A 15,849-nucleotide genomic window follows, 5' to 3' on the forward strand; every position below is an offset into this window, starting at 1 on the left:
TTTAGTTCATGCAAAACGGCAGACCACATCCAGGAAGGCCACTGCTAGCCTTAGCCTTTCCTAGATGGCTCCTGACAGTGGAAGAATTCAATAACCCATTCTCACCAATGAACAAGTTATATAGGCAAAGTCTAAATAGAGAAGTGCTAGAACTAACTGATGTTATAAACCAACAGAACCTAACAGATATTTACAGAGCATTCCACCCAAATACAAAAAAAAAAAAAAAATGTATCTTCTTAGAATCTCATGGGAATTTCTCCAAAATTGACCACATACTCAGACACAAAGCAAGTCTCTAAAGATACAAGAAAATTAAAATAACACCCTGAATTCTATCAGACTCCCATGAATTAAAGATAGACATCACCAACAACAGAAACAGCAGAAAGTTTAGAAATTCATGGAAATTGAATAAATCTCTATTCAATGAAAACTAAGTCAGGCCAGAAATTTTAAAAAGAAATTAGAGACATTTAATAGTTTAGTGACAATGAATATACAACATACTCAAACTTATGGGATACTATGGAAGGAAAGTTCACAGCTCTAAATGCCTATATAAAAAATTGGAGAGATCTCATACTAGCAATTTAACAATAAACTTGAACTCTCTAGAAGAAAAAAAAAACAGTAAGAATACCCAAGAGGTATAGATGGCAGGAAATAATCAAAATGAAGGCTAAAATCAACAAAATAGAAACAAAGTGAGCATTACAAAGAATCAATGAAACAAGGAGGTGGTTCTTTGAGAAGATAAACAGGATAGATAAATCCTTATCTAAACTAAAAGACAGAAAGAAAGATTATCCAAATTAATTAAATCAGAAACCACAGGGGGGCATAACAAGAGACATAGAGGAAATCCAGAGAATCCTAAGGGTATACTTTAGCAAAACATACCCCGCCAAATTTGAAAGTCTAAAAGAAATGAAAAATTTTCACAATAGATACCATTTACCAAAATTAAATCAAGATCAGATACACAATTTAAATAGACCTGTGAAACCCAAGGAAATAAAATCAGTAATTAACATCTCTCAACCAAAACAAGTCAAGGGCCAGACAATTTGAATGCAGAAATCTACCAGAATAAGTTAGCATCAATACTCACTAAATTATTCCACAAAATAGAAACAAAAGGAACATTCTCCAATGCTTTTATGAGGACACAGGTATGCTGACATCAAAACCATTATGTAATGACTCAACAAAAAAGAGCATTACAAAGCAGTTTCTACCATGAATATAGGTGCAAAAAATACCCAATAAAATACAGGTAAACAGAATCCAAGAAAACTTTCCAGAGATATAAGAATGACTCATCATATGAAAATCATTTTCCAACTCCTGTTTGGCCATGTGTAATGGACAACATGACGTAGTTCCTTCCCCTAAAACAAAACAGGTAGAGTGTGGACCTCCTTAAGGATGTTGATAGTTGTGGTGGGTGAAAGACTTGTGTGTATAATAGTGTACATATTTTCATATTTCTTTCTTTTTCTTTTTGGTTTTGTCTTGTTTTTTTCAAGACAGAGTTTCTCTGTGTAGCTCTGGCTCTCCTGGTACTCACTTTGTAGACCGGGCTGGCCTCAAACTCAGAAATCTACCTGCCTCTGCCTCCCAAGTGCTGGGATTAAAGGTGTGCACCACCCCTGCCCAGCTCACATTTCTCCTTCAAGAAGTTTTCTCTCTGCAAAGTTAATGACTCTATGATAATTGGAGACAGCACTAATCTGGGAGATGAGGGCATGTCTATGTCTCAGCAAAATGGTAGAATGCTGTGACTTTCAGGACAGCCTTTCAGGCTGTGGGAAAGAATACTGAAAACACCAGTTTGAAAATATATAATTTCTCAACCATGTAAAATATAGGGATGCAATACGAACTATAGAAGGAGCTTTACACATCTAAAGGAATGAGTGGTGATCACAAGGCAAGGTCCCACTCAGCTAAGTTTTTGTTTATGCTTACAAAGTAATGTTTTTTGCTTGCTGTTCTATTTCTAAGAATCAAGGAGCTAGGATCATTGGATGCTGATTCATGGTATAACCAAAAGTAACCTGGGGTAATGACTGAATTGATATGTAAAATAAAAAACTGGACTTTTGATCTGCAAGAGATCAGTTATCTAGAGAGATTTTAGAATAGCAAGAGAAAGCTATTATGAGCAGAGCAGAACACAGAGAACAATTGGAAAATGTGTCTTGAGCAGAACACAGAGAAAAAGAGCGGGGGGGGGGACAGGGGGGAAGCGGGAGGGGAGGGAGAGAGAAGAGAAGTCTTGAAAGCCATCTCAAGTCTTGGACCCATGATTTGACTTTGAGTTGTTTCTTTTGCCACTCCCAGTCATCCCTTCTCTCAGGAAACTGAACCTAGCTGAGGCTGGTTCTTTGCAATCTGTAAATATAACCCACCATATAAATATATGAAAAGAAAAAAAACCCTACATGATCTTCTATTATATGTCAAAATAGCCTTTGACAGAGGCTGGAGTGATAGCTCAGTGGTGAAGAGCATTGGCTGCAATTCCAAGCACCCACATGCCACCTGTCTGTTACTCCAGTTCCAGAGGATCTGGCACACAGATTCTCACACAGATATGCATGTAGGTAAAACACCAATGCACATAAATAAAAATTTAAAAAGCCTTTGACAAAATCCAATACACTTTGTGATAAAAATCCCCAAAATATTAGGAATACAAGGGACATAATAAAGGGACATTATACTTCAATATAATGAAAGCAATTTACAGAGAGCCTATACCCAACATCAAATTTAGTGGAAAGAAACTCAAAACAATTCCACTAAAGGTCGGGATTAAGATGAGGTTGTCCATTTTCTCCGTATCTATTCAATATAATTCTTGAAGTTTTAGCTAGAGAAATATGATAATTAAAGGACATCAAGGGAATATAAATTGAAAACTAAGAAGTCAACGTATTGTTATTTTTAAGTGATAAAATACATATAGATGATAGCATACACAAATTCCATCAGGGAACTCCTACACCTAATAAGTACTTAGAGCAAAATGGCTTGACATAAGATTATCTAAAAGAGAAAAATATCAATAGTCCTTCTGTATACAAATGACAACCAGATTGAGGAAAATATCAGGGAAACAACACTCTTCACAATAGCCTTAAATAATATAAAATATCTTGGGGTAACTCTAACCAAGCAAATAGTAAACTTGTATGATTAAAAACTTCAAGTCTGTGAAGAAAGAAATTGAAAAAAGATGTGAGAAGATAGAAAGATTTTCCATGCTCCTGGATCAGTAGGATTAACATAGTTAATATATCTATCCTCAAAAGCAATCTACGGGTATTTGTGCAGTGTTGGCACCAAGAAATACTAAATGCCATTTAAAGGTGCTTAGAAAGCAATATGAACAGAAGCATCAGAGGGCATCTGCAGACCCACATGTGATGACTGTGTAGCACCACTTGAGTGAGAGTTTCTGCTGTTTGGTGAATTTCTATGGGTCATATTTCTCATGTTTGATCAGTTTGATGTATCTTTTATACTGTGGGCCAGATCTGAGGAAGATGTGCTAGGCAAAACGTGATGTGGATCTTATTTTCACAAATTCTATTGTTATTTGGAATAAAAAGACCTTCTGTAGAGATGTGGTGACTCGATGGGAATACGAGCCTAAGTGAATTCAACAGCCTGAATTCATGACCTTAAAACACCAACTGCTAATAGAAAATGTAACCAATTTGCCACCTTTAGCATAGAAATATGTGTAACTGGACATCACGTCCTGATTTATTTTAATGTTCTGAATAAAAAAGAGGGTAGAAAAATGTGATTCCAGAGGAGGAGTGCTGTCCTCTAAAAGGCCTTTTAGTACAGAGAAATGGGGAGCATTGCATGTTACATGGCTTAGAGATGACATCAGAAGACAAACGCAGAGCAAGGGAAGCAGGAACATCTAAAGTTAAACTTCACCTATTCCATCTAAACAAATGCCAATCTGGTTTCTATATCAATTTGTATGGCTGTGAGAATTAATTCCTTACTTTTCTTTTTTTTTCATTTAGATTACAGATACTTTCAACTATATAAAGATGATATAAAGGGGTAGAAAGTGTGTGTGTGTGTGAATGAAAAACTGTATGTGAAATGGTGGGTGAGTATATAAGACTGAATTAGTGAAAGGTCAATATTTGACTTGTTATAGTTCAAAACTAATATTAAAATATTATGAGAAAAATACGAGTTTCTATAAATAAATTTACTTCATTAACAACAGGTTTACTGAATAATGCTTAATTTTTATAATTATATGTATTACTGCATGAAGAAGTTTGTCTAAAGGATCTTGGATGCTTTTGGTTTTTGGTCTTTGTTTCTTTGTCACAGAACATACACTTAATTCTTGATAAATTACTGCAGTGAGTAATTATTAGATAATTCTCAAAGGCACATAAAGGTAATTTTCACCAGGGCCAAACATAGGTAATTATTTCTCATTCAATTACCTGACAAATAAAATGTGTGTTGTCCATGTAGTTATGATTGTGGGGCCACTCACTGGAGTATGGTCTACCCACCAGGGCCACATCTTAAAGAAAACTGACTCTACCTCCCCTAATGACCATTAGCTGTAATGCTGGAATGTTGATTGGTATGATCTTGTACAGGACTTATGGAAGTATGGCTACTGTAAATTTATGAGTTCATTTGTCTTGTCCCAGTCCTCCTAACCTCTGGACATTATAACCTCTCTTCCCCATCATCTGTGATGTTTCCTGAGCCTTGGGAATAGGGCTATAATAGTGAAATCAGAGGGGATAATAATAGAATGTTTCAAAAGTCCTTCTTCCCCTTCTCTTTGTCCTGAATTCTTTATTTTCTTTTTTTCATGCCAGGGATTAAATCCAGGACCCCACATATGGTAAGTATATGCTTTTACTCCTAAGCTATGCCTCAGTTGCAAAGTTTTTCTTACTGTAGTATTTACTATGTTCTGTTCATTTGACCACAATAGCTATGCTGCCTTCCTATAATTTATAAACCAGTAGAAGAAAGTGAGGCACAGGTGTAGGTCATGTTTCAATCAATGAGCTTGTTTTAAACACATCAATATACCTTAAAGGGTATTTAACAGGATGTTAGTTGAGGTGTGGTGAATATGTGGATACTACAATGCAAATAATGCAAAATAGGATTTCATTATCTATCACAGGAGAATGGAGCATGCCTAGCAAACAGGTGAAGTTTCAGCAGTTGATCAAATACTGAACAGAGAACATGAAGTTCAGGTGTGTAGGAGAGAGAGCTCAGTAAAACAGACATGAACACCATGTTCACTGTTCAATACCATTGTGTTGTTAACATCAGCTATGGGATTATACTTGACTCGCAGGCTTTTTTTGTCTTGTTTATACAAATAAATAGAGCAAATATTTTTTCCATTTTTATGCTCATGAAAAATCATAAATTTAGGGAATACAATAGAACCTACAGACTGTTTGTGGCTGCAAAGATCAAGCTCTGGCTTCCTGACCAGAGTGAAATATCATGAAATCAGTATTCGGACCCTCACTTTATTCACAGTGAAATAAAGAAAGAAGGTGAGCACAAAGTAATGTGAAGGTGCTATTAACTGTAGCTGTGTTAAGACATCTAGGCAACATGTTCGTCCATTTATGTTTTTGAAATGCAGGTTTCACACACACACACACACACACATTTGAAAAGAATATTTATATACTAATTATTTATGAACTACAGTAAAATTAGAAACAAATTGGAAATATGGAAGATAAAGAATAAGTATCTAAATTATCATGAAGGTATTCAAGCACTAGAAACATATTTCAATAAAAATCCTTTGTGTACATTGTGTAGCAAGATAAAGCTAGTAAAATAAATTATAGCATATGAGAATATTATGAATTACATGGAGGTCGGTCAATGATCAACTTAATTCCAAAACCACTTAAACATTGTGTTAGCACATGAAAATTATGTCAATAAATTTGTCTTCTGAATGATTTATTTGGAATATAATACATATCATTTTGATTAGGTAAAGATTACATAAGAAATATGATCAAGGACTCATATACTTCATGAGACAGCCATGATAACATGTGAGGGATTAAAGAGATATGTTATATGTAGCAAAAGAGGGGAGTTTATTATTATTATTAGAAATAAAAAGCTTTAGAAGGAATCTAGTGTGTAGGGAGATGAATGCAGTCATTGGTGAGAGATTTAGGAAGTATTCATTAAACTGTTTGATCCTCTTTAGGGAAAAGTCTGGGACACTACCGTAGAACTAATTGAACTTGGGCTGCACAGATTAGATAATAAAGATTGTAAAATCAATGTTGCCCAAATAATAACAGAAGAGAAAAGAGTACAAGCTTTGAGCACACAATCTTGGGAAATGCACACTGCAACAGTACAAGAGAATTTAGAGAATCTACCCCAAAATAGAGAGGAAAATTAAAATGGAAGCTGAACACTAGAGGAGCACTAGGTAGAACTGCTTTGCTTAAGAATAAAGGAAGACTAAACATAGAACAAAAGTCTATGGACTTAATGATTGCAGGTTATCATAAGCTTTGAATTTTTGTAAGTTAATGAGTAGAACTTTCCACAGCTTAGAAGAAAAGTAGTAGGAAGTGAATCTGGAAATTGGAAGCCAGTCATGAGCTGCAGATAATTCTAGAATATGTATATAATAAACAACAACATAGATTTGCATATGCATATTTTCTATAATGAGAGGGAAATGCGAAGGTAATCCCTACTCCAGAACAAAGAAATCTAAGGTCAATAAGGAGAAAGAAAAAAAAAAGGGGGGGGGTCCCAAAAGAGGTATAGAGCAGGAAATTAAAATGAGTTATTGTAGCTAAGAACTGGCACCTCTGGAGTCAAGGAACTTGGTAAATGCATGCTCATCTCCCAACCTTAATTTCACCAGTGACTCGTTCAGCCACGCAGACTCTGTGTATATTCACTCCAGGAGCTCAAGGACCCTCCTCCAGGCCTTAGAGAGAAGTTACAAGGGTGCAAAGCATGTGAGACTTATTAATAATGAGACCTGTCAGTAGTGGAGCTGGAGGTGTGCAAGAGATGCACATGAGTCAAACACTTGCCTGGTCTTCTGGTAATAGGCCAGTGCAATGGGTACCAATCACTAGCCAGTGTTCCATTCTGGTTCTGTGTCTTTCCCTCCACTTGCTTGGCAGTTTGAGATGGGAAGGGTGATATCTTCCTTCAAATGTCAGTTTATGGCAGAGTAGTGCTAAGTAAATCTGTAAGATTAATGGAAAAGAGGACCCCATTCAAGCCAGATTTACTACATAGTCATCACTTACCTGCTAAAATATTTTTTTCTAATGAACTATTTTTTTTAAAAAGATTTTTAGAATTCAAATTCTAAATGGAATGTCTCTTTTAGAATGACAGTTGCTTTCACAGGCTGATTGTGATTTTGGAAAATCACCACGGTAAGTGCATGTGGGAGGATGAGGAGTGAGCAGCAAAGGAGGAACTGTCAGAAGTGGGTGGGGCCAGGTTGTGAGGAGGATATTTGTGAGGAGTTGAAGGCATGTTGTAGGGTAAACCATGTACAACACAGAGATTTCTGGTACTGGCTGCTCTCTTTTGTTCATTGTCTGGTAAGAGAGTTAAAGCAGTGGCACCGCCACCCTTCCAGCTCAGAGATCAAAATTTTACCAGCTTCTCTTTGTCTTCAGTTCCTCCCACCTCTGTGCTGATGAAGGAAATGTCAGTGAATAGGCAAGCATGCAGCAAGAATGAGCCAATTTAAAAAGTAAAATGAAACTTGGTTCTATTCAGCATTCATATTATACTATAGGAGGTTTACTGAAAAGGTTCTTAACCAACTAAAGCAAAATGGTGACCTCTCTCCAACTATACATGCACTAAAATTCATACTTTATTCTGGCCTGGGTGATGACAAATGGACTTTAAATATTTTTCTTTTATTTAGATCATCTAACCATCTCTATTCTTGATTTCATGAAAACTATATCCAAAGTATAGAGTCTTTAATAGTTATTAAGATATTTAGTTAGTTTATGTGTATAGATATTTTGTATACATGCATATATGGGCACCACAAGTCTGTCATGCCTAGTGCCTGCAGATGTCAGAAGGCACTGGATCTCTTTGAACAGGAATTATAGATGGTTATGGGCTACTATGTAGATGCTGAAAGACAAACCCTGATCCTTTACAAGGGCAACAAACAGTGTCCCATCTCTTGAACCCCCCCCAAAGGGTAGGTCCTTAATAACAACAAACTCAAAGGATGAAAAAGAAAAATCGACGACCTTCCCCAAGTTAACTAAAGGCTGAAGAGATCAAAGGGGCCACTTGTTCCACTGCTCCCAGTCCTTAAGGTCAAAACCAAATGTGAGCTCTCAGATGTATTGAAGTCTACTTCCTCAGATATTTGTGACTGAATTCATGGAAGGGATGGGAGGGAAAATGGTATTTGCTATTTCAACATAGTGGTCATGTTGCTACTAACACTCACACACACACACATATAAATATAAATATATATATATATATATATATATATATATATATATATATATACAAATATACATATTCACCAATACACATATAAATATATACATCCCATGTTAGCCACATTTGAGCTTATATATAGGTTTGTGCTATTAATAGTTTGTGTGTGTGTGTGTTTAGCATTAAACCAAAGTCATGCTCTTNGGCCACTTGTTCCACTGCTCCCAGTCCTTAAGGTCAAAACCAAATGTGAGCTCTCAGATGTATTGAAGTCTACTTCCTCAGATATTTGTGACTGACAAAACGGAAGGGATGGCACAGAAAATGGTATTCGCAATTTCACCATAGTGCTCTATGGGCAACTAACACTCACACACACACACATATAAATATAAATATATATATATATATATATATATATATATATATATATATATAAAACTATGTCAATTCCTCAATTCATGACTTAAAGTTTCTATCCCATGTTAGCCACATTTGAGCTTATATATAGGTTTGTGCTATTAATAGTTTGTGTGTGTGTGTGTTTAGCATTAAACCAAAGTCATGCTCTTGAACAGTAAAACTCTTTATATCTTGGATATCTAATGCTTTCTGCAGTCCTTACTTCTTCCAAATCTTCCTTGTATAATAGACTAATGAATTTCACTCATGCACTTAACCAGTCCAGTTACATTCTTTTCTGCTTATCATTTTATCGGCTAATATCATGGACCATTCTCTACTCATTATAGAACTGAAGATGGGTTATTGAAGTGGTAAGGTTGTAAGCATGGTAGTAGCATATAATCTTCAGGCTTTAGCTGATCCCTCTGATACCAAATCATATCCACATGAAGGCCTTCATCTGTCCTAAGGCACAGTAAACACAAAACACACTGGGATCAGGTCCATCATGATTCAAAGTGCCTGATTGGCAGATGAGAAGGTTACATAGATGAATCAAAAGTATTATTTTTGTGCTTCTTGATGAACAACTCTTTCACTTTCAGTGTAAATTAACATTTTTTCGATGGGAACAGACAACCAGACATGGATGCATGAATTTATCCTCCTTGGCCTGTCCAGTGACTGGAATACTGAAGTCTCTCTCTTTATCCTGTTCTTGCTGATGTACCTGGTGACAGTATTGGGGAACTTCCTCATCATTGTTCTGATCAGACTGGACAGCAGACTCCACACTCCCATGTATTTCTTTCTCACCAACCTGTCCCTGGTGGATGTGTCTTATGCCACAAGCATAGTCCCCCAGCTGCTGGCTCATTTTCTTGCCACACACAAGGCAATCCCATTTCTGAGCTGTGCAGCCCAGTTATTTTTCTCTCTGGGCTTAGGAGGGATTGAGTTTGTCCTATTAGCAATGATGGCCTATGACCGTTATGTGGCAGTGTGCAATCCACTGAGATACTCCGCCATAATGCATACAGGACTTTGCAGTAGGATGGCTATTGTTTCTTGGGTTGGTGGTTCCATCAACTCAGTCATGCAGACTGCTATCACCTTCCAACTGCCCATGTGCACGAACATGTACATAGACCATATATCCTGTGAGCTTCTTGCTGTGGTGAGGCTGGCTTGTGTGGACACCTCTGCCAATGAAGTTGCTATCATGGTATCCAGCATCATTCTCCTGATGACTCCATTCTGCCTGGTCCTCCTATCCTACATCCAGATCATCTCCACCATCCTCAAAATCCAGTCCAAAGAGGGAAGAAAGAAAGCGTTTCACACCTGTGCCTCCCACCTCACTGTGGTTGCCCTGTGCTATGGCATGGCCATTTTCACGTATATACAGCCCCACTCCAGCCCCTCTGTCCTACAGGAAAAGTTGATTTCTCTATTCTATGCGATTTTGACACCCATGTTGAACCCCATGATTTACAGTCTAAGAAATAAGGAAGTGAAGGGGGCTTGGCAGAAATTACTGGGAAAATTCTCTGAGTTCACATCAAAACTGAAAACCTGAGGAATCTTGAACACCACTGAAGAAAAAGGCTTTGCTCCTGTGTTCTGCACCCAACTCAGATGTGACAGTCATTTCCATGGAGATAAAGGTGGGGCTGACACGTCATGACTGGTGATGTGACTGGTGATGTTATGCAGGTGGCTGAGTGACTGTGCTAGGGTATGGGTGTGGGTCTATTTTATGTCACAGCTGAGTGTACACAGCTGAGTGTCACAGCTGAGTGTACACTGGAGCTAACCTGCACTGTCACTGAGATCACACTATTACTCAATCTTGATTTATACAGCATGACAACTTGAAAAAAAACACTAACCTTTCAATTTTTTTTTTTTGCATTGCTTAATATCATAAACCTCTTCTTGACTTTTACATTGTCCACAAAGTATTCTATACAAGTATGTACGTCAATATCTTTCAGAAAAGTTTATTGTGTTTCCAGGAGGCTGGAAATGCATCTTTAAGTCTGTAGACTCAAATAATGCATACTCTGTGTAATCAGAGGCAGCTACCAAGTGAGTCAACATTTGGAAGAAACTGTTGTTAAAGCCTTTAAGATGTATAACTACCTACATGTAGCACCAATGGCTTTCTGTTAATATCAACAACTGCAGAAAGAACATGAGGCTCTTACTTTATCTTTAAAGGGATCAACCAAAGGTTTTCATATACTCAGTTACTAGACAGTTAAAACCTTTAACTTTCAGGTACTAATAGACAGCTTTCAACCAATTTCATTGCATATATATGGTGTCTATGTAAAATATGGAATAGGACTAATTACTAAAAACTTTACAAGTGCTTTCTCTAAATTGTAGAAGCAAGATAAATCCCAATATTATGACACATGATGTATAAGAACTCAATGACAATGTCTGTAAAAGGGAAGCTGTTTCTGCTAGAGGCAAACAGTGGTATTACCTATGTAATACCTACATTTCATTCTCACAGAGGAAGACACAGGAAGAGGCTGTATATTCCCAGCTGTGACTGTTCTTTTGGACACGTTTGTAAAATTTTTACATTCCATGGCATGTTTATCCTTAAGCATTGCCCCCCCACCCCAATTTGTCTAAAGTCTTTATGTGAAAATGGTTTTTCAGCTTTTATAACTTAGGAAACAGAAATAGTGAGGGCACTGGTTATGTATACAGTAACAGACTAGCACAGTCACACATTCTGTTAGAATTACATATTTTTTATTTTGTTTTATATGGCTTTTAAGACTTTTTTATGGATTAAACCTTATGTAAATTAAGATATTTCTTGAAATAACAGTTCTCTCATGTGTGGGAAAGACATTCTCAGTAGAAGGTGGAAAAGTGTTGTTGCTTCAGTGAGAAGGTGAAACAGTGTTTTAATAAAGTCACTACATATAACTTTTCAAAAAGTTGGGCACTGAAAGGTGCTGGGTGTATTTAATCTCAGGCCCACCCTGAGAAGTGGGATATGGTTTTATGCATCCATTTTCCACCATGAGAATAAACTGTTTGGAACCATGGACTATCTTTTTTTACCAAGATCCACAGCGGGGAGCCATGAAGGAGGCCTTTGCCTACAGAGCTGCAGACTAATCTTCCATAGAAGGCCTCTCTGCACTCATACCCACAACTGCCACCAAACCTGCATTTGCCAAACTAAAGACAATCACACCCTGCTGGAACAAGCCAGATCTCTCTTTCTTGCTCCCCACCATATAGCCCCATAGCCTGGAGCTCTACAATGTCCCCAGCCTTAGCTCCCCACTCCATTCTCTGCTCTTCTGAGACTCCCAGCTGTGTCTGAGAATCCCACAGCCCAGCCTCATCACAGGTCCAGGGACTCCCCTAACCAGCTCCAGCTTTCCCACACCTGAGACTGTGCTTTTCCACCCCTGAGGTTGTGTCTCAGCTCTTCTCTATAGCCCAGAACCCATACCAGCAGTGATGTGGGATAAGCACATTCAAACTTCCCTCGACCTACTTTCTGAATCAGCCATGCCCTGTGGCAGAGCAGACTTAGTCCGGCAACACTATAGGAAGATACTTTCAAATAAAACTTTTTCTAATAATTATTAACCATAAACGGTCACTTGAGGTTTTTTTTTAAAGCACAATTTCATAAAAATTACTGTTCAAATAAAAATCTCCATAAGACAAATGTAGAGCAATAGCATACCAAGTCTCTGAAAATCCTTTAAACTATATTATTATTATATCTCCCAATTTCCTTTTCTTAGCACTGGAATTACTTTTTCAATAGCACTATCCTGTTCATCTCAGTTGAGCTTTCTGTGCAGTTAGGATATTTTAATGACATACTGACGGAATACATTTTTTTCCTGCCCTTCAGACTCTATATCACCTGTTATACTTAGAAGCTTTATTGGGCTCTGAAGGATTATAGTAGACCTGAGCATAGCAATCATGTTTCTGGCAGGCCTTGCCCTTCCCCCATTTCCTCTTACTTGCTAAACTGTTAGATTACATTCGTAAAGCTAGTCACTAAGGTCTATTCCCTTACTTGGCTACTCCTTTCCCATGAGGCTGACTACCAAGGTCCAGCTATAAAAGTATTGAAGTCCAGAAATCAAAAGCCTCCTTTTGGTTATCCTAATTAACATGGTAAATCAAAAGAAACCAACTCATCCTAACACAAGCTTTCTCTTTTTCTCTTTATAAACTGCCATTTTTCTATGGGCAATGTCTGTCTCTTCTCTATCCAGAGACAGTCATTTATTCTTCCAAGGAAAATATCCCTTCTTCCCTCTCTTGTTACATTTCCCTTCTCCCTTGCTCTGTATCTCTTGCCTTTGTCTCTTACATCTTATCCTTTGTCCCTCCGGGACTTCAAGGAAATGAGAATAGGAGAGCCACATGTACAGGAATGCTAAGGTTGAGGTCTGTCACCACCTGCTACCTGGAAGTTCAGCATGTTTATTAGGTATGACACAGGGGTGGGGATAAGCTATTTTCTAGAGAAGGTATCTGCAGGTAAACATCAGAGGGAGGAAGCTGTAGTTGTCGGTTTGCATATAGTGGTTAACTGTCCATAAATACTCATACTCCAATGCCAAGGACAGTTTTGCCATTTATTTTGAGCCTGACTCATGGGGGAAAATGGCTTTGCTGATTGATATGAGTCCAAGGCCTTGGTCTCCTTGACATGACTATGTACTTGTCAATAGTGTGAATTCACTCACAATTTCACTCACACAAAACTTCCTCCACTCCCTCCAAAGTAGAACCTCATGGATGGTAACAATCTTTCTACAAGAGACACACAGTGCTATTTTTTTTCTCTGCACGCTACAATAGTTGTCAATATTTCCTCAGAAAGGAATTAGATTTTGTGTGCATGTTTTGTATATGTTGGGCCTTTTGCTGGTTTAATCTTATTCATGCAGTTACAGTGGCTGTGAGTATATATGTACAACATCTCAATTATAGCAAGTAGTCAATGTTTCCCAGAATTTATCCACCATCTTTGACTCTTGCCATCTTTCTTGTTCCTTTTTTGAGAAGACTTCTCAGCCCTGGGGTGGGGATTAATATAGGTGACCTATTTAGGCCACAGCAATGCACCATATTCTATTCTCTGCACTTTGACCAGTTGTGAGTTTCTGTGTTGATAGTCATCTACTGCAGATATAGGTTTCTTCAGTAAAGATGGAGAACTAAAATTTTGGCTTGTAAACATAAATAGTATGCAGTTTAAATCTATATTCATTCTTCTGAATAAGTATAGTAAGCTCTCCCCTAGGGCCTATGAGTTTCCCAGTCATGAGCTATTGACCCAGTTAACAGTTTCAGGCATGAATTATATCATGTGGAATGTGTCTTAACATCTGATTGGAAAATGGTTAGTTATTCCTAAAACATTTGTGTCACTATTACACCATTGTATCCAATGGATTTCTAACACAAATTAGTAGCTATTAACATAATGGACTAAATAATGTTTTCTAATTAGGGCTAATGTGTGGGTTGCATATTATTCAAAGAAGACCTAATACCAATACTCTTCAAACTATTCTACAAAATAGAAACAGAAGGAACACTACCCAATTCATTTTATGAAGCCACAATTACTCTGATTCCTAAACCACAAAAAGATCCAAAAAAGAAAGAGAACCTCAGATCAATTTCCCTTATGAATATTGATGCAAAAATACTCAATAAAATTCTCAAAACCCAAGTTCAAGAGCGCATTAAAAGGAACATCTATCATGATCAAGTAGGTGTCATACCAGGGTGCAGGGATAGTTCAATATACACAATTCCATCAATGTAGTCCACTACATAAACAAGCTCAAAGAAAAAAACCACATGATCATTCCATTAAATGCTGAGAAAGCATTTGACAAAATCCAACACCCCTTCATGATAAAAGTCTTGGAAAGGTGAGGAATTCTAGGCCCATACCTCGACATAGTAAAAGCAATATATAGCGAACCAGTAGGCAACATCAAATTAAATGGATAGAAACTTGAAGTAATCCCACTAAAATCAGGGACTAGACAAGGCTGCCCACTCTCTCCCTACCTATTCAAAATAGTAATCAAAGTCTTAGCCAGAGCAATTAGGCAACAAAAGGAAGTAAAAAGGATAAAAATTGGAAAGGAAGAAGTCAAAATATCACTATTTGCAGATGATATGATCATATACATAAGTGACACCAAAAATTCCACCAGAGAATTCATAAACCTGATAAAAAGTTCAGCAAAGTTGTTGGATATAAAATTAAACAAATCAGTGGCATGACTCTACACAAAGGATAAACAGGCTGAGAAAGAAATTAGGGAAACAACACCCTTCACAATAGCCACAAATAGTATAAAATACATTAATGTGACTTTAACTAACAAGTGAAAGATCTGTATGATAAGAACTTCAAGTCTCTGAAGAAAGAAATTGAGGATCTTAAAAGATGGAAAGATCTCCCATGCTCATTGATTAATAGGATTAATATAGTAAAAATGGCCGTCTTGTGGAAAGCAATCTACAGATTCAATGCAATCTCCAGCAAAATTCCAGCACAATTCTTCATAGAGTTAGAAAGAGCAATTTGCAAATTCATCCGGAATAACAAAAAACCCAGAATAGCAAAAACTATTCTCAACAGTAAAAGAAATTCTGGTGCAGCCATCTTGGTTCCTGGATCCCTCCGAGACTAGTCTGTGCAGGTGAGAGTGTGGACTACAGAAGCTAACAGCTTCTGTGGCAGGCCAAAACAACACAGCTTCTGGGACATGTCCTGTTTTGGGCCTTCATCTTCGGCCAGGAGGGAGGTCCAAACACCAGATATCTGTGCACTTTCCCTGTAAGAGGAGAGCTTGCCTGCAGAGAGTGCTCCGA

At 37.4% G+C, this 15,849-nt stretch overlaps 1 protein-coding gene across 1 annotated transcript; it reads left to right on the forward strand.

Annotated features, from left to right (window-relative positions):
* Positions 1-9,562: 9,562 nt before the first annotated feature.
* LOC110296968 (olfactory receptor-like protein OLF3) lies at positions 9,563-10,516 on the forward strand. Its single transcript, XM_021165769.1, has one exon. The coding sequence runs from the start codon at positions 9,563-9,565 to the stop codon at positions 10,514-10,516; it is 954 nt and encodes a 317-aa protein (XP_021021428.1).
* The last annotated feature ends 5,333 nt before the right edge of the window (positions 10,517-15,849 follow it).

The sequence above is a fragment of the Mus caroli genome, chromosome 6 (assembly GCF_900094665.2).
Source record: "Mus caroli chromosome 6, CAROLI_EIJ_v1.1, whole genome shotgun sequence".
NCBI lineage: Eukaryota > Metazoa > Chordata > Mammalia > Rodentia > Muridae > Mus > Mus caroli.